Here is a 20536-nt window from a genome sequence, read left to right as displayed (position 1 = left end):
TGCCTTTTTTTGTATCTCAGTCCCCAGAAGCAGTCCCTTGCGTTTTCCCAAACCTTGACTTCATTCCCTTTAGTATTTCTGGTATAGGAGATGTAACCATGCCTTAATATTCCACATAGGATATAGGAGATGTAACYATGCCTTAATATTGCACATAGGAATCCATACATATGTGCATTAATAAAAGGATCACACAACCTACGACTGACAAGCAGCCTGCTCAGAGGCGGAACGATGCCGTTTTTAAAGGGCACAATACAAAACTTCTTCTCTTCTATCACTTGCACCATTTTTATGCTTTCAAAGCACTTCTCAAATATTAATTAGCTCTAAATAAATTCTAATTATTTCTAAGAGTGGCCCTAGCAGATCTGTATCATCTGGTGTGAAATCTGACTTCAGTGAAGTCAACAGCAACAGCTCCTCAGACCTCAGCAGAGCTGACATTTCCCTTGCCATTGCTAAAATCCTGGGAGTTGTGTCTATTATGTGGCAAGCACCATGAGCAGAGCTGAACCAGCARCAGCAGGAGTAACAAGTGATAGGTTTGTGGAATGCTGGCTGAGAAGAAAAGAAGGGCTAAATGACCTGAGGCAATCTGTGGAGCCCAAACATGGGAGAAGCTTTGGGAAATACAGTAATCGGGCTCTGTCTGATTCCAGCATCAGCTGAAACGAAAGGTGCTCACCTGCTGCTAAAACCAGTTCAAATAGTTGGGCCAACTCCTAGCATTTGCTCATGCTGCTAATCACTTAGTTAAAAACTCACTTTGAAACATCAGCCCTTTATAAAAAGATGTGCATTACATATCTATCTAAAAATTACATACTATGTGTAYAATAAAATACATATCAAGAGGTTTGCATAAAAAACAAAATATTTGAATTTCAAATAGCATACTTTACATGAATAACTAAGTATAGGGCAAATAAGCAGGTAATCAGTATTTTCCTTGCTAATTGGGGACAATATAGCCCATCACATACTGCCAATTTATTTTTCTCATGAGAAAAAATATTTTGGCTGTAAATGATAATATTAAATATTTTATACTTGAAATTATATCTAGGTATGGAGGTTAAAAATCAACTGGAACCACAGCTTATGAATCTTCATCTCAAACAGAAATATAATCCTAATAGAAGTTCTTCCCTTTATCTCTGCCAACTTTACCACCACACAATATGCCGTAGAGAAAAAAGGGGAAGTGTCAACTTGTGTAAATTGTCCCTTATGTAATGCAAACCATCTGTTAAAAAAAAACAAAACAAAATGAAAAAACAAGCCACTCCCAAGCATGATCTGCTATGGAGAAAAAGAAAGAAAAGAAAATGTAGTACATCAAATTGGAAGCCAAAGACCATGACCTGCCACATAACCACGGAGAAAATATTTATCCCCCTCTTCCCTTTATTTACCCAATTTTCAAAAATATTTGGAAAAGCATAATTGAATCATTTGCTCTGCACATAATAAAGACTGATATTGTTGTATTCTTTTGAGCATTTCATCTCTCTAGAATGTTTTCAATCAGGTTGGAATCAAGCAAAGGACAACTGTTTTCAATAATATATCACACAACCATGCCACCACTGGGTTAGAAGGTCCCTGAGTCCTCAATCCTCGGAACCTAGCAAAGGATAGGGAGATAAAATATCAGTACACTTCTGCCCTATTCTTCATGTCTTCCTTAGGTATTGGCCATGAAAGGAGYCTAAATGGATCACTGCTATTAACTGTTACAATTATTTCTGTTATCTGCAGTCAAATGCTCAGAAAACAAAGTAAGTGTAGAGCAAACAGTGCTCTTCCTTTCCAGYRTCKGTCTGGGAAGTTGTGAGTCTTTTGSGAGGTACTGCTTGAGGAACCCTACCACATACGTACTGAAACCACTGGGCAACTTACATTTTGCCCTCTTTTGGGAGGGACAGGGCCAGCAGAAAGTGCTGAATAAGTTCATTAGCTTTTATTATCTAAGCTGAATGAAAGTAAAACAGCAGTGTACCTTTTCATCATTTCTTCTCTTTCGCTGACCCTGAGGCTTGATCACACCTTCTCTTCCAGCTACAGCTGTGCTGCCTGAAGAGCCCAGCACCTCCARCCACAGYCCCCTGCCAAAGGTCACCACTGTGACCAGGCCGCATCTTTAATCCCTTCGAAACATGTTTCCATCCAAAAGAGCCATSTCASTTTAAGCAATTTTAACAGAGTCCTKGCTGTCCCAGCCCGGAAAGAAGCAAGTCTGGGAGTGCTCAATCAAGAAGCTTGGCCCATGTGTCTTCTTTTGAAGATCTGACTTCTCACAGAGGCAGGGTGCAGAAGATTATAAATCTCCCTTTGAAGGTGTCCCCAACAGATACTCAAAATCAAGGAACCCTGCATCACTAGCTAGTTATGTAAATATTGGTTGTTGCAACAATTGTCTCTTCCTTCTCCCCCAAATTTTCAAATCTTCCTTTTTATGAAGAATACTATGCGAAAACCTTCATAGTTTTTTGTTATTTATGACTGAAATTGAATTGTTCCACAGAGTTTTTTTATTATTCTTATGTGCAGCTACTTAATGCTAATAACTAGCCGAACCACCATTAGAGAATTTCTATCAATCAGCCACAGAAAACAATCCTGAAAAATGTATCAGTCCAGAAAGAAGGGCAGAGTTTTCCAGAAGGACCAGGAAGATGTAGAAGTGAGATTCCATTTTCATCAGGCAYATAAACTGAATTTAAAACACAGAATGGCAGTCATGTACAGATGATGCTAGTGGGGTCTTCAGAAGTTCCTAGGAAGGCCTTGCTCCTACGAGCAACCTCAGTGAAAATTAGGCATTTAACACATTCTGAAGCTGAGCAAATTAATCTGCTGTACCTTCTCTGTTGCAGTAAAATTTTGATACCCACTTCAGCTCAGTTCAAGCCAGCACAGGTGACTRCACTAAAGTATACAGTACAAGTATTTGCTAAATATCCCCGAGACTCAGACCCTAGTGCCTTTACCACTTTTCAGATGAAGGCTTAGTCTCCTAAATCACTGAGGTGCTTTACAAAATTTTATCCAAAGCTCTCTGGTTTGCAGTTCACTACATCTTTGCCAAGTGGACTGATACACAGTAGGSCAAGGAGAAAAGTGGGAGAAATATGTTTTAATGGTCTGTCAAAAACATTACTTGATGTGAACATGTTATGGTTTGAAGGCAGCTAAGTTTCTCACTGCTACAAGCTTTCTAGGTGTAACAAAACATGTATGTGCTTTTTTGTTTACACTAGACAGTGGGAGAAAGGTAGAAACTCTTTGGACTACTTATCACTTTTCCTCAGCTTCTCAGTCAAATTCAGCCAAACATGCCAGACAATCACCAAACACAGAGCTGTCTTTTTCCACTGGCTTCTCCTCAGTCCTAGACCTTGGCATACTGTAATTCCAAGCCTTACTGACAGAAGCAGTAGAAACTTTGCTCTTTTTTCCTGTTAATTTTTAAGGTTAGTCAAACACGTAATGTCATATCTACTTCATTGATGTGAGAACTATGGAACTTTCATGGAGTTAATGTACATGTAAGTAAAAAAGAAGGGTAAAAACCACTTCAACTCCTTCTACCTGAACTGGACTTCATTAGCATGGAACTAATTTAATCTGCCAGACATGTCTAACAGTGTGCTTTCCTGACCTTTTCCAGACCTGCAGGTAGGGTAGCACTCATAGTCAGTGTGGCTTACAGTTACACACTCTGTAATATGAATCACTACTTCCCCAGCAGAGAGAGACCAAATTTGAAATCACTGCAAGAACTGAATGAGTCTATGTTTTGGCACTGCAGCTGCTGAGGGACGTGAAGTGTTTGTAACAGTACTTTTCAGTAGTGGTCCCAGTCTGTAAAATATCAGGAAAAGGTGTTACAGGCCAAAAAACCTCAAGTTAGTGCTCTAGTACTGTGTCTATGATGTTCACAAGCTGAAAGAAATCTGAAATGGTGGGCTAAGCCAGCTCAACAACAGAAATCTTTCTATGTTCTTACATTTAGAAAAATGCAGCGGTGGCAAATGCTGAGTGACTCAAACCAACTGGTGAATTAATGAGTTAGTCAATGACACAGGTGGATACAGTGACATGGACATCATATTTAAACACCCGTACTGGAGACAGAGAAGGGTAGAACAAGCAAGTCCTGGATAACAATATGAAACCAATGGCAGAAGAGTTATACAAGCACAAGTGCATGAAAACAAGTCTATGAGATTTATGCTGTAGAGAAGTTTATTCACGGAAATAAAGTTCCTTCATTATTCCTTAACTTGTATTTATTCTCATCCTGTTGACAGGAAAATAAAATCCTATAGAAGGCTTAAATAAAACTTAAAAAAAAATCTGGGGAGTGTAGAGAACAATACAAATCTTTCAAAGATTAAAAAAGTAGATGCTATATTTTTTAGTGTTAGGCTCTCACAAATATCCTCAGAGTTTGTGTTAGTCCATCAAACTGAAAGGCATATGCTATCTTTGATCTCTGTGCAGAACCTCCGTTGAGATTAATGTGAGTTCTATCTGAAGAAAGAGACTAGAATAGGCCCTCAGTTCACAAATAGCAGGCAGTCTGCTTCAGGAAAAAACATGTTTTCTTACAACAGTGTTGAAATTTATTGGGAAGTTTCAAATAGATTCTCTTCAGATGCAAGTTCRTGGTCATGAGCATGTTCACTTGTCAGAAAGACCTGTCAGAGAGAAGATGCTCAAATCTACCTGTTCTGTGAGATGTTTGGCTGTTATGTTCAAAGGCATTCCTCATCTCTGACAACCTTTTCTCATACTGTAACAACTAATGCTGTTTTACACTCATCTCTGCAAGTTAATGGCTTTGTCCATCAGTGAGCTGTGATTTTTACACAGATTGGCAAGAAATTGTGTCCTATACCCATTTCCAGCTAAAAAAAATCTACAGGACTTACTGCATCCCGCCTTGTAGCTGAAACCAGGAGGAAGAAGGAATCCTTGCTGTGCAGCTGCTGCTAGGGTTCGTTGGTCTGGAGGGAATACGGGAATCATTAATGGAGGCAGCTGACCCTGGACCTGCTGAACGGGAGAGGGAAAATCAAACATGGAATTTTTTTGGGGAACAACGTCTGCTAACATGCTTTCCTTCACTTCTGGTGTGAGAGGACTGGTTTGAATACACCTCTTTATATTGGGGTGCTCCAGCAGCATCAGCTGTTCAGCTTCGTCTTCATTACCAAAAACTTCATATGAATTACATTAATCCAAAATAAACTGAAATATTCCACTAAGGTATATCCATATCCCACTTAATTATTCCCCCCACAGCTCTTGATGACTCACTTATCTCTGACTGTAGGGTGGTATTTTCTTCTCTTTTACTGAACTGTGTAGCAGTATCTGTCTCAGACAGTAGCTTTCACCCTGACTGAGCCCAAACACAAAGACRCCCCCTCAGAAGGAAAAATAAGTGCATAAGTACCACACAGTACAGCCAGTACTGTTTTTCTGCTCTTACATTCACTTTTACATGGGAAAAGATACAGTCTCTGGGATGGTCAGAAAAAARGGCTGAGACACTTTATTTACTAGTAAAACAAAAAGCTATGTCTGAAGTGTTAGGTGTTCAACTTTGCACTGTACACAACCATGCAAGTCAGGAAGTGGAAAATATTATATTGTAAGTGGATACTGCAGGGGACTTAAGACATGCAGAAATTAGTCATCAAAGCTGGAAGTGGGCCATGGCACAACATCTAATGCTGTTGCTTTTACCCAGTTCCATTAAGGGTTTTTAATTGCTAGAAATTGAAGTCATCTCTGTATTTCACACAGATGAGAAACACAAAGTTTGCTGGATTAAAATGCTGAATGACTCGTTTTAATTTAAAACCCCCACCATATTGACCAGATCAGTCAGTAAAGACAGATTGGCTCAGTTTTTAAGAGAGTTCATCTAGATTCTTAATGGCACTGTAAAGCTGAGGCATTGGAGGTCGATACGTTTTCGAAAACTGCAGTTTAGTTTGTGGTCTGTAGGCTTAAAAAACTCAGAAAATTAGGGTGTCAACAGATAACCTTCTATGACCAGGGGGGCAAGAAGGTGTCACTGCCTTTGTTACTGCCTGTACAGCAGAACTGGCAAAAGAGAACCTGCACCAATCCTTGACTGCCACATTTCAGACACCATTTGCACTTAATTTTATTTTCATTTAACCTYCTGAAAATGAAGGACATGTCTTGGTTCACCCAACACCGTTACCAGTCATAACAGTGATATGAAATTTGGGATAGTAAACTTTTAATTTATTCCAGGACCTGTCAACACCCCTGTGTGTGCTGACTGTGTCTTTATAGTCTGAAGCAATTTTCAAGGATTGAGTTCAAGAGCACTGTTGACATAAATTCTTGCAGTGGGAGATTAAGATTGGGACTGAAGACAGAGTAGATGTAGCTCCACTCATTGAACTAACTTAAACCATTTTTTGTTACCTCAATATTTTCCTTTCTACTCTGATCCTGTTAACTAGAAGATATACATACTCTCAGCTGAATTACCGGAGAAAATAATACATAAAATGTGGTTTCTTCTCTAGCCCCATTCAGTTATCCTAGTGCTGTCCAATACCTGCCTTTCTCTATGTGTTTATTTTTTGTTTGTTTTGTTTGAGGTTTTGTGGTTTGCTTTTTTTATTTTTWTTTTTTTTTTTAAAGACAAAGACAAAGTAACTGTATTCTTTTAGAACAAAAATGAACAGCCGTGTGGAATTTTTGCATAGTACTCTTCTTCGGCAAAAAGCCACAGAACTTTTTTTTTTAAATGGTTTCCAAGGATGAAAGTGACTTTGCCAAGCAAAGAAGCTTCAAAACAGGACTCAAAAACACTAATAGAAAGACAGATGGTTCTACTAAGTGCTTTGCTGCCAAAAAAAATGTTAAAAAAAAGTGAAAAAAATGGAGTGATGTTATTGAAGCTGACTGCAAAGTTCTCTGATGACTGCAAATACTCTTGTCCCACTGCAAGTGTTAACTCTGCCTCCAGGGCTAATATAACTAAAGCACCACACACACACAAATTGTCATTGCCAAGCCCACAATGTAGCACAAGTCTGCACTTGATTCCAAGTGACTGCCAAACACACGAGCAAAACACCACACTGAAAAATTCCCATTTAGGAAAACATTTACCAGGAAAATGCCCTTTCTTCCTAACTGACTGCTGCATTTCATTTTTTTTTTTTTCGAATTGCTGCTCCTCTTTAACTCTCCAAGGGGCCTTATAGCCACTAATTTCAAATGACACAACCCCAGTTGCATTAAGGAGGTAAAAACTATAGAGTGATGAGGATGGTTTGCATGGATACCGAAATAACGCAGTCAAAACAATGTGATTTTCATTCCAGGATGGAATGTATGTAGCCTCAAACAGCTACACTTCATTTTCTCCTAAACACAAATAAATGCAAACATTAGTTTATTTTAATCCGATTACCTGACACAATATCATACAAATTACGGACTCTTCATTTTTATGGCTCATTTAACTACTACATCTTAACTCTTGTTATGTTTATTATTATTAACTGGAATTGCTAGGATACAACTGTTTCAAGTGGCATCGAATACAGGCCCTCCTTCTGAGTTTTACATCAAAGGTGTTTCCCTTTTTTTTTCCCCCTTTTCAATGTATTACTACATCAGTTAAATCTCTCAGATGCTTTTTATTATATAGCTTMTATACTTTCCAATGTTTTCTGGATTGTAACTGCTTGATCCTGCATTTCTAATTTGAATGTAATGGACTGCAAATCAGACCTATTTTCTAGGCCCTTCAATTTGTTCTGCTAGTGGACATACGTCCATAAAAACAAATACCTCTTCAACAATCTAAGGATTCATACAGCTGTCAGGATTTTCCATTGGCCAGCCTCTCTACGTGACTGCCTCTTCTTAGTTCTAATACCGTAAAGGTGAAAACTGTATTTTAAATCCTAACAAAATCCCAGTGGCTTTAATGAGCTGCAATTCCACCATGTAACTTCTTATCTACTTCATGATGTTAGTCTGGATGATACAAATACAATCTTWCAAGGTCCTGTTTTTCCACTGTTGCCACTGTGTCAACTGAGCACACACTTTTCTGATCTTCCTTTTAATTTGAAGGCCACCTTAACTATAATATTCATGTACTGCATGATAGACTGCAGGGGTATGGTATGSACTGAAGAGGCATATGATGCACATAAAATAACAAAGAAAAGGTTCAAATGTCATGAGAGCCAAAATATTCTGTACAACCAATTCTCTAGTCATGGAATTCATACTTTCATATCTCTGACAAATTGTTTGGAGCAAGAGGCAAGCCCATGTTACAATGAAAGAAGCACCACTTGCCATTCAGTTTATGAGACAAAAAAACCCTTTGGGAAGCCGATACACAAGAGTACAAACAGCCAAATACAGTGAGGATTTTGTAACTCATCTTCTATAAGGGCAGTGTATTTTAGGAGCATAAGAATCTCCAACCAAATGTAATCTTGGCAAAAGCAAAACCAGGGAACCTTCCTACTTGCCACTGAAAATCCAAAATAGAGACCATCCCTAAAGAATTTAACAACACAAAAATCAGTATGAGCGCATGACAACCAACTAATAGTGAATCTACTGTCCAAGTGGGAAACCGAGGCACCCACAGTTGCCTGCAGAGATTTTAGATTTTGAAACATGCCTCAATGTGTCTTTATTTCTTTCAGTGCCTTTGAAAAATCTGCTCCTAAATGGCTTACCATATCAAAAGAAATTTGTTGGCAAACTTGGAACCAATTCAAACTGTTGAAGTCTGGGCCAGCATCTTCACAAATCTGTGCATGTCCTTTATGACTTGACCATAACAAATCCAACCACACAAAGACATTGGATTCAACATAGTCACAGTTAACATTTCCAAGATTCTCAGCTTCATTATAATTGTAGTATTTCCACCTAAATTCTGCTTCCCTACCTACTTTTAGGAACATACTATGGTTACCACAGCTACCTAAGCACCAAGCAGTATGTTTTTAACAGTTACCCCTACTGTTTGTTACTAGCTCCTGCTGTGACTTACACAAATTTAGATTGCAAACACTTGACAACTACAGTTGCTTCTGTAAAAAGTCATGTGTGCTTCGGGTCATTGGGGTAAATAAAGAAATTTTAAGATTGCAAAGTTAGACATTCATGACTTAGGAAATGCCAGAATCAGGGAAGCATGCAGGACCTTATTTTGGTCCTTTATGCCCTTGCATCCAGACAGAATCTATTAAATTCAGAGTTCCCCCCCCCCCCCCGCACATGACTCTTGCTTCATCTAGAAGTCTTATAACATTTCTCAAGTAACACAAATCCATAATTTCAGCAAACCTAAGCCCCTAACATGGCAGCTACTATTAGTTTTATCTATTTTCTCTTCATGCACTTCCACCAATTTCATTTCCACAGCTGCTTATTGCATGTTTATTAGCATCAACTTCTACACATGTTTTCCTCTCTCCAAGGTAAATATCTMAATGCATTTCCCAGCATCCACATATAAAACACTTTTCACTGAGGGGCAAGTACTGTTCATGCACCCACCTCTAGCTCTTCAGAAGCAATTCTATTTATTTTMGTGAGACTGATGATGGATAACGAATTACTCAGTGTGGGTAAGAATAGCTGCTAAAAGCAACACCCTCTTCTCTACAACCTGACAGAACTCTGAGCAGTACTTTACTCTTGAGCTTTTCAGAAGATGCCCTTCAGGAGCTGCATGAGCAACTTTGATGAAATGGACTCTTACATGGCTTCTTCATGAAAGTGTGKCTAATTTTTATTTTCATTTGAGTTATTCTCAGCTGCCTCAAATAAATTCATATTTTACATCCCTAGAACAGTGGACGCACATGAATGATTCGATTAAATTCAAACTGTTGTATGAATATCTTCTTGCTTGCGACTTGTTTATAAGTTAAGCATCTCTTCTACTGTATGGRAAAGAATGCAATGCACATTTCACATGCAGCAACATAAATCTGTCCTTCAAAAATGACATGTTTAATTGCACTGGTCCCCCTTCCTCCACAAACACTTGGCTCTCAGTGGCACACACTCTGCTGAAGGACTGGATTCTTTAATTAGCGCATGTGTTGGCCATCTCTTTCTCTCTACCTCACCCCCCTCCCCATGTCTATCTTAAGGGAAATAAAAATATATGTCCTCATATAACTACAATCTGCTATTTTCCCTTTCAGTGACGTTTAAAATAAGAAAAGAAAATGTTGTTCTCTTTCTCTTCTCTGTATCAGTTCCCTAAATTGACATAAGCATGTYCTGAACCTATACAGCAGGAAGCCCTGCCTACCCAGGTTATGGAATGACTCCTCTCCCACTGAATTTGAGGTGCCTTTTTATGGGGTGCTTAGTGAATGTTCAGGATGCCAAGCATAAGGTTAGGCATAAGGTTATAAGGTTAGCATAAGGTTATTTGATGGCACAAAGTAGAGACACATTTTTTTCTTCCTAATCACCACCTGTAAACTCTCCCACAGTGGATGATTTGGACCCTAAATATTATTTTTTCCCTTTGCTGTGTAAGAGGCCTACACAATTCATACCAGTACTTACCAAAATTTACCCTGTCCAAACACCTCAGTTCCCCCAGCAGTTCTCACTGTTCTCACAGTTATTTGCAAACACAGTTATTTGTTTCCTGTTGGCAGAAAACATGCTCTCATAGAGGTGATCTTTTAAGGAGAATAAAAGTGGGTATTTAGGGAGACACCTCTATCATATCTCCCCATAACAACTCCACTAGCATAGTCTGGTTTTATTTGGAACAATGGTGTGGAAAAAATGATTAGTTTGATGGAATATGGAGACAATCCCTAACAGGTAATAGTATGTATGCAACTTGGCTCATTGAAAACACAAGGAACAAACTTTCAGGAAAACTGAGATGCATCTCAGGGAAATACAAAAAGCATTTTTCATTTAAAAAAAGCATGGCTTTTCAGGCTGGAAACTTTCCATCTTTGCTCAGTCCTGCAAGAGAACCCAGGTGTCACTACCAGCAACCATCTCAAACTCATCTCCTCATGAAGTCTGTAAATGAACACACACTTAGCCTTTTTAACTAAAGTGCCTTAAACTGCCAAATAACACAGACAGTAGCTGTTTCCATGCTGGTAACTTCTTTCCAAGGCTTCCCATCTCCACTTCATGCCACAGAACAAAACGAAATTTCGAGAGACAAATCTCCAGCAGCACTTTGAAGGACAGAAGCCAAAAGGAMCTTCTGCATTAAGGAATAACTCTTGGACACTTTCAAAGGAAAAAGGCAGTGTTACTTGTTCATTTCTGTAACTAAAATAAAAAATAAWAAAAAAAAACTTTTTATAACATTTGATTTAGTGTAGGAAAAATATAGAGAGGAGGGAAAAGCAGTAAGATGACTTTGTTGCATTTGGGATGAGGTTTAATAAGTATTCATGCTTGTGCAACTTAGCATGTAAGTTACCTACATGGCAATTCTGCCACAAAGGTTTTGGAACAAACAACCTAACTGAAGAGACTATCTGAAATAAAAAGAACATAAACTAGAATTCATTCCAACAGGCAGCTATTTTAGGACAAAAGCCTAAGAGTTCACACAGGAACGGCTGCTCCAGACTTACAGCACCCCAGTGAGTGGGGTTCTCTGGTAAAATCAGGACTTTCAGAGCAAGCAACCAGAATTCAGGTAACAGCTACACTGGAAGACTGAAGTGCACTATCAAAAGAACCCTTTCTAATCCAAGCTCAAGTGCAACACTCAAAATAATTTGCTCTTTCATTTTTATAGGAGAAAAAGATTCAATGTTTCGTTGATTGAGCCACTTGTTTCATGAAGAGGTTAAAGTTAGCAAATGGGCTTTTGAAGTATGGTTTACCATAGTTTTGGTCAAATTGACTTTTTTCACCTTACTTAATATTCACACAAACACTGTTTTTCCCATGGCATAGCTTCCAAGCACCTGGGCACCTTGTTTAAATGTTAGCACCCTTCCTAGAAAAATAAACCAGGACTACAAGGGAAATCTGCCACAAACTTGTGGCTGCCAAAACTACTGATTTATATGCTGTGTTGTCCTCTATTTGTTTTTGCTGGCTACCAGCAACCTTCTCCTAAGTGCAACTGTCATGTAGCAAGAGTTAATCTACAAAGTCACTTCCTTCAAAGTGGAAAATCTCTGAACTTCCATTAATGCCTGATGCTACCTCGCAGCATATGATGGAGCACAGAGTTTCCAGATGCCTGGCTAATGCTTTTCCCAATGAGGTCTGGAGCAGTGCTGATCGCTCCAGCAGTAAGCCATCCAGTGAAACATTTGTCAGGGAAAAGAAAACAGGTGTGAGGTTTCCTGATGTGATTTAAAAGACAGCATGTAAGATAATTCCTTGAGCAGCACATGTGTACTGTTTTCTACAGTTAGCTGATCTATTATAGATCGGCTCAGTTATTCAAATAATAATGAACTATGGGTTTATTTGTACATGCCATAAAGAATCAGGGATAAAAAGCAATATACTTCCCTTGTCACTGTTCATAACAGCTTTCAGAAGCCATTTGTATACATCTCTATATTTTCCTTCTGATTTTCCACACGCTCTTTAAAAGGACCAAAGTGGCTGTTTTGCCATGTGTGTGCTAACCCAGCTCTCCTTCTCAGAGTCACTTCTTTGGTACTCTCAATGCTCTCATTTTACCAGATCCAAAGTTTTTGTGCATTTTCCTTAAAAGATCAAGAAATGAGTGGCAAGGGTAAGGCTGTTACCATTAAGCTTACAAAAGTGGTATTTTTTGTCATTTGAAGTTATTCAGAGGCATCTGTGTCAGCGCCAGATGCTAAACCTCCCCCTTTACCCCTTGTTGATTTTCCGTAATATATTCAAACAYCAGTAACTACTCATTTTGATGTATAAATTGCAGTATATTTTTCCTGTTCCAAAACCCCAAATTCTTAAACTGAAACAGGGAGAGCATTTCAAATTAGGAAGCCAGTGCACTTAAGACAGTGTAGAGATGATGGCCAGTTCCATGATCTCATTTTTTGACACAATGCTAAGGGTATTCTTTCAAACAAAACTCTAAGGTTTCAAGATGCATCTTCCACACAGTATTTCTTTGACAAGTGGAATATCATTAATTAAAACAAACACAGCAATTTCAGTGTGTAGGCGACGGGAAAGAAACAGGGGTTATTTAATATCATGTAGTGGGCAGAAATTCAAAACCCATTCGGCTGCTGAATAGTGCAATGCTATAAACAAACAAGAAAGTCTTATCAAAGTCATCCRCTTAAAATCATACTATCTAGAAAAAGAGAGACAAAATAGACTTAGAGRACTATAAAAAAAGTCTGCACTAAAAGTCATTACCTCCTCTTGCTTTCTTTAAATCACGTGGTTGGGGGACATAGTTAATAAAACTGTATACAATCTAATGCACTAAAGGGAAAAAAACATTCTTCATGGTGTGATCARTGTCAGCTCTTGCAGAACTGGGTCTGCTCATAAAATCTTAGAATAAAAGCCAYTGGATAAACCCTTTGAATTACCCCTCTTTCCCCCAAATTTTATTATTATTATCAGATCAGATACATGTTTCAGTTAAAGTATGATCTCCAGTGACATCAGTTTCAGAGCACAAGTAGGTATAGCAACTCTGTGYCATTCTTTTCTAAAGACAAAATACCCTCATAGTTATTATCATCATCACTATTACTATTGTATACTGAGTTTTATTGCTTTCTACAAAGTCTTAAAAACCCCTGCACAGTGGACAAACAGCCAGGAAAACTCTGACCACGTGTTATTAGGARCCCGTGCAGAAAGCACAGTTTTAGTATTGGATATCATCTAATTACTGCCCAGGGAAATACACAATAAAGAGACCTTTTCAATCTCTCAGCTGTTCAGACTTTTTTTCTGACTGCCCTTCTGCCAGTGGAACTGTTCCTCAGCAGAGTTCAGGTTTACCATCAAAAGTTTGATTTCAAAAGCAAAATGGATTCAAGTCGCAGAAGAAACACAATTTAGATAGATACGTCACCACTCCTCCATTCMTGTCCTGATGCTTTTTGTATCCTTGTTACCAAAATCCTCATACAAAATGTTTTTCACAAGTTTTGTTTGGGAGCATTTTTTTCAATAGGAYTGAAGACAGTCTCTAATTTTGTGCCTACAATTTAGTGACAGCAATACAGTTAAAGCACAATTAACTGTAGATAGAGTGATAAAGTTTAGACATCTCATCATTTGATTTCTGTGTACAGCCAGGTAAGCAGCTAGTCAAATTCTGCAGCTTGTTGCTGCACTGAGTTGCAGGCACAAATATTTTGATTGTCCAAAACATTTTATCTTTTTTTCCCTTGCTGTCTCCTTCAGTTCTTCCTTGCCTTCCTCCTCTCTTATTATTAAAAATATGACGAAAACAACAATAACAAAGAAAAAAAAAGAAAGAAAAAGAGGAAAAGAGAAAAAAAGGAAAAAAAAAGAAATGAAGACTTTATAAATGTAATTGGTTTTTGACACTTGTAGATACAAACCATGCAATGGAAATGGAAATTGTCTACCTCACAAGGGCACCTATCATCATAAATCTGTTTTTAATTTTCCTGGTGGATTACAGCAATCAGATAAACATTTGCTGCCTGCCTYTCCTCGATATTGTTCCTTGAATGGGCTTGGCCCAAGATGTGGTCAGGTGGGGCAGCCCTACCCGCCCTKCAATCCCAGGCAATTCCTGTTGGGTGTGCATCAGAAAAGGGGGGTGGGAATAGAACAGCATTCACAGGGCTCGACATGTACATAATGTATGCAGAGCAGGTTCTCACTAGAGRGGGAAAAGTACAACATAATGAAAATGAATAATCTTTGAGTATTTTCTTCCTAGTCTGAAGTAGTTCTTGAATGTACAATCTTCTTTTTCTGGCTCAACCGCCTTTAAATATACACATACCATACTCCTAGATYGATTTTTAAGCCTCTATAGGTATTAGAGGACAATTTACATGTGATTTGCATTTTTTTTCCTCTGCCTGTGGTTTTGGTAAGTCTTCCAAACCTAATGACTGTTCTTTTGGCCAGCAACATAAATGCTGTAATCACACAATTATTGTGCTGGGAACAGTTTAATTCAGCATTTTGTTCTCAACCACAGAACAATTACTCAACAATTTTGGTTAACCATACTAGCTCACTGCCTGGAGAGGAAGCAAATATTCACAAAATCTATTGTCTTACATAAAGGCAGTGAGTAAATTCTTATCTATTATAACTTTACAGCATCTCTTTGCTCTTTGAGGTACTTCCACATACTCCCCATTAGTGAAAATAAATTACTAGCAGCACAGTATATTAGCTTCTTCATCTCTATCTGTTGAGTGCTTTTAATTGTGCATTTGCATACCAAAGGGAAAGGTAGATGGGATGTGTGTGGGACAGAAGGATGTAAAGGAGCACTGTAAAAGCTCTGAAACTACTACAGTGMTATTATCCATCTCTTCTAAACGTAAACCTTGGGCATTCAGGCTTCATTTTTAAGTTCTGCTCTTAAGCCATTCATTTCTCTTTAGAAATAAAAGGAATTTTCTGATCAATTTATTCATTCCTAGTACTGTTTCTATGGAAAGACTGACACTTGAAAGGCTTTGTGAGGTAGACCCAACTCACAAGAAAGTGAACAGAAGCTCTGAAACATCAGCAAGAATGGATTTAAGTTAGTTAACCAAGTTATCAGGACCCTTACATATTTTCTGCTCCAAATCTCAGTTCTGGAAGCATTTTACCCAAGCAAATATAAATATTTTAGTAATTCCATTTCCACTTTTGTTTTTTGCTTTGTCTTGCCAGTCACTGGGAMTATTTTCATTCAGAGCTGTGAATCTGAAAAGTACAACTCTGGCAATGCTGCTGAACAAGTAAAATTAAACTAATTAAAYAAAACTGACTCAATAAACTTAATTTGATAGTTAGAGAGATCAGAAAGGAAATCAGCGGTAAACATGATGAAAACATAAAGTAATATTTGGTTTTTTAAAATGCCTTCAGCTTTTAAGATGTATTTAGCTCAGAAAAGGGACTTTATAATAATCATTATTTTCTTAAGGGCTAAATTTGACCTGTAGAAACTTTGTGTTGAGTTTTTGCTCTGCTGAAGTCAATACAAATTGACCCCGATGGCACTTAGCAGAAATAACTTAATTWAAAAAAAAAACTTATTTTTTTWAAAAAAGCACAAGGCATCTATGGAGCAGAACATAGGCTCAAATGTCATCATTAGGAAGACACTGATCTATGACACCTATTTTTTTTCTCTATTTATGACATGARCAGTACATCTTGTTTTGCTTAAAGCCCAGTTTCATGTGGGACAATGATGTGGGACAACTCTTGTCTCTTGTGAGATGGGGGAGACACAATGGGAATTGCATTAAAGAAACAGAAGTCCCAATCCAGTTCTTTCCATTTCTTAAGCTTTCACTAGGGTACTGCATTAAAAAAAAAAAAAAAAAAAAAGAAAACAAAAAAACCCCCAAAACCCAATAACAGGAGAACTATTCCCCCTTTTTAATTGTTTCTGTAGGAAAGGAATCCACTACCTTTCACAATCCTGCAACCGTGCTTCAGACACCTTTCAGGTGCTGCCAATGCTGCTCTGCCTCATTGCTGGACTGTGATGACCCTTAGACAGGAGCTCAGCRTGCAGGTATTTAAACCAGAGCAGATCCAGGGCATGCACAAGAGGAGAATCACAGAAAGCACTCGGATCACACCAGCAGGTGCTGTATATGTTCAGATGCCCTGAAAGCTGCRGATCTAAGGCTCTTAGAAGGTCTGACAAGACATGTTTGGGAGCTCCAGAAGCACTTTTGGGTCCCTCCATTTAGATATTCCCAAAAGCTATCTGAGTCCTGTTATCAGAGTGTAAATCCTCTTTTTTTTTGATGCTACCCTAAGCCATGCAGATAAGAATTCTACAGAAAAATACCTTTCCAAAAAATGTTGGAACTATGTTAGAGCTCCTAACACTGTTCTTATGTCTTTGCAGGAAAGGCCATAAAAAGACAGCAGTGCAATACAACAACACATTGTTTGTGTCTGTGCATGGACATCATTAACAAAAAAGCAGCTGCATTCCTGCAGCCAAATGCTTTTGAATAAAACAATCATGGAGCTCCTTGGCACCTAAAGGAATGATTCAGGACATAAACTGCTGGTTTACCCAGTGACCTTGAAACCTGTAATGTTTGTACAAGCACATTAGTAACACTTTAGTATCCCGTAACAAATCAGTAGCTAAGGATACATCTAACGTGTGGTTAGAAGGCAAAAATCTAAAGTCTTTGCATTCAATACCTTTCTCCAAAAGAAAAAAAAAAAGTATTATTTTAGCAGTTTGAGCCTAAAATATTTTGCCAGTGAGTCTGTTCATTCAAATGTGACCCATTCTGAACACATCAGGTTCCTTTAAGACTAAAAGTCAGAGCTGTGTGCTCTGAGCCTTTTCATCAGGATGACTCATTCATTCATGGGCAGCATGGATTGTATGGCTGGCTTATGGCAGCACTCTAAATTAGTACTCACACAATGGAGAGCTTATACAATTGCAGCAGTCCATATCCAGTAAAACTGCCTTGGTGCCTTGAATAATGGGCCTGGCTAAGTCTCTAACAGTTCTGTAAGAACCTCTAAACAGCTGCACACAACACATGACCTGTGCCATCTTTACAATGCCTTCTAACCATGAAAGCAAGCTTTGGGAACTACTTCCTCTGCACCCTCACCATTGGATAGCATCAATCCCTTTGCTTCTTTGAGAACAAAGGGAATTTTTTCCTCCCTCCGCTTCCTTTCTTACTCTTTTTTTTTTTTTTTTCTTTTCCTTTCCAATCAGCTCTCCACTGATCATCCTTCACACTTTAGCCTCTGCCCCAGAATACTCTGGACAATAGTACTGATTCCATCTGTGCTCTCCATTAAAGCCCTGGTAATCCTCCTCGGAACAGCTGGACGCTCTGGCTCCACACACAGACACTCCTTCTGTGGGACCGTTTGGCTACAATTACGCTGAGCTTGTGCTTATTTCAAGCTCCTGCCTGCGAAAGCCTTTTGAGGGGTCCCCCAGGGCTGCACAGCAGAATGTCCTGACGCAACAAATCGAACAATGCGTCGACACACACTCAGGCTGCGGTGAAAATGTACTGCTTAGTCACCTCCGTGCCAAGCAGCACTTACAAGGCATTTCACAAATGATAGTGTTAATGACAAGCTTCAAACTCCCACCTTGCCATTAAGAAATCATGAAGAAGCATCTTCAGTTAATKAAATGGTTTCAGTACTTTTATTTTAAAGTCAGAAGCTCTGCAATGCCTTAAGTTTTGCTTAGAAAACTTGGCTCTGTCCTGTAACAGCATCTTTTCAAGAGAATGATCTGACAATGTCTGTCCTGGCTTGAAAGCACTGAATGTTAGGGAGGGACCAGCAGAGCACACCCACAGACCAATCTAGATGTGTACCTTRATTTTCCCAGGGATTTAACTTTCCTCACATTCAACCAGTGGGATAAGCCTCCACTACATTTGAATAAGCTCAATATGGAGTCAGAAAAATGCAAGAATAATGAAGTTAATGATCTGTACAAGAAGTCTACTCTGATATTCTAATACAAGTTCATAGAGAGTCCTAGAGATCCAAGTGCATCTAATGCATTACAATGTGATGCATGCTTGCCTGTGTCTGTATCCACACACGCATCATCTGTGCCCACACAGACACATAAACACACACATTCCTGCAGTAGATGTGTGTGCACACGTCTCACACACCACACAAGCAATTGAGGGAAGCTATCTATAAACCTCCTTTCTGGTATTTATTTCAAAATGTAAATGTGTGTATATGTGCACATGTACTGATATTTACACATATATTTATACACACCGTACCCACGAAACAGATGCCCCACGCACAGGAGTCCACAYGCATATGCAAAGCATGCAGGCATGTACCAGAGGAGAGATGGTGCTACCCAGGGGAAAATTCAGCTCAGAACACAAACAGTGTTTAGCACATACATCTGACAGCTTCACTTGCACAGCACACGCTCTGCTGTCTGAGCAGGGATGGGATGGTGCAACCCCAAGTTTCTTGGAAATGTATTTTCTCTGCAGCCCACTGACAGACACATGCCTTTTCTGTCCCAASTTTTCTCATAATATTACCCATGCCCAGTCTTAGGCCAGAGGGACTTCTGAGTTTTCTATTTTGTAAGCCATAAGAGATGAAATTGTTTCTATAAAGTATCCTTCCATAAAGATGGAGATGGCTGTTTACAAGGGCCTAGAGTGACAGAACAGTAGGAATRGCTTCAGACTAACAGAAAATAGGCATAGATTGGATATGAGGACAAAATTCTTCCCTGTGAGGCTGGTGAAGCACTGGAAGAGGTTGCCCAAAGATGCKGTGGCTGTCCCATCCCTGGAGGTCTCCAAGACCAGGCTGGATGGAGCTCTGAGCAATCTGGTCCAGTGGAAGGYRYCATGGCAGGAATTTGGAACCAGATGATCTTTAAGGTCCTTTCCAACCCAGACCATTCTATGGTTCTACGATTATGAAGAGAAATGGACTGTTCAAAGTTTACTAATGTGGCCCACAAAATCTGCATGTAGCCTTGAGGCACTCCCCACATCAGACTCCTATCGAAACATTATTTATGAAAAAGCTAGTCAGCTAAATTATGCAAGTTTATTTGTYCTATGTATCAAACAGTTGAAAGGCAAGACTCAATAACTCTTCTAAAACACTCCAAAACACATTTAAACAGATGTTTAAATTAAGCACCTTTCCTACAATATGTTACAATATAATGCAGCATAAAGGTTTCATTGCTATTAGTCGAAGATACCGAGCAAATCACACAAGTGGCACGTAACACGTCTCTGCTAAACAAGTCAATAAACCCTCCTGAGTGCAGCAGTCCAGTGCATATTTCCTGGGCTCCCACATGCATTATGCAGAACACAGTCAGGCTGCCCATATCTAAGAGCAAGACTGGCTTTCTGTTGTAAACCCAAGAATTCAAAGTRCATGGTTCAAAGCACAGATAAATGCCTAGATTAGATACTTTTTGACTAGTTGCCCCTATCTCTTGAGAGGTCATTTATCCTCCAAAGTCTTTACAGGTGGTCAGCTGTCAAAGAACATACTTTCAGTTGAATTACAGACGATTTGGCCAAGATCTTTTTGTGATATGGGATTTAGAAAGAGGTGTTAATCATATTTTGAAAATTCTTCTAGGGCTCCCTCATGCCACATAACTGTGTCCTAGAAACTTCAAATGAGGTTTATACAAAAGATCTTGGCAAGATCTAGCATAAGGAAAGGCATGTTTGGGAAGTAACTCTCAGGTGCATTAAGAACATCAGAATAGTCCGTCAGGCYCCAGCAGATTTTAAGGAGTGCCAAACATCTGAGCCAAACATCTGAG

At 38.9% G+C, this 20536-nt stretch overlaps 1 protein-coding gene across 7 annotated transcripts in view; it reads right to left on the bottom strand.

Moving 5' to 3' along the window:
- SOX5 (SRY-box transcription factor 5) overlaps positions 1-20536 on the bottom strand; it is a 282661-nt gene that overhangs the window by 92589 nt on the left and 169536 nt on the right. For 4 of the 7 annotated variants that reach the window (XM_057369515.1, XM_057369517.1, XM_057369520.1 and 1 more), the window contains exon 7: positions 4944-5064. In XM_057369515.1, the coding sequence (XP_057225498.1) occupies positions 4944-5064 (121 nt within the window). Of the gene's footprint in view, positions 1-4943; positions 5068-20536 lie in introns of all 7 variants that reach the window. The other 3 variants (XM_057369514.1, XM_057369516.1, XM_057369518.1) reach the window with 1 other exon arrangement.

The sequence above is a fragment of the Malurus melanocephalus genome, unplaced genomic scaffold, assembly GCF_030028575.1.
Source record: "Malurus melanocephalus ecotype Western Australia unplaced genomic scaffold, MMel_1.1 scaffold_112, whole genome shotgun sequence".
Classification (NCBI taxonomy): domain Eukaryota; kingdom Metazoa; phylum Chordata; class Aves; order Passeriformes; family Maluridae; genus Malurus; species Malurus melanocephalus.
Note: the sequence above shows the minus strand (reverse complement) of the source record. Positions and strands in the feature narration are given on the sequence as shown.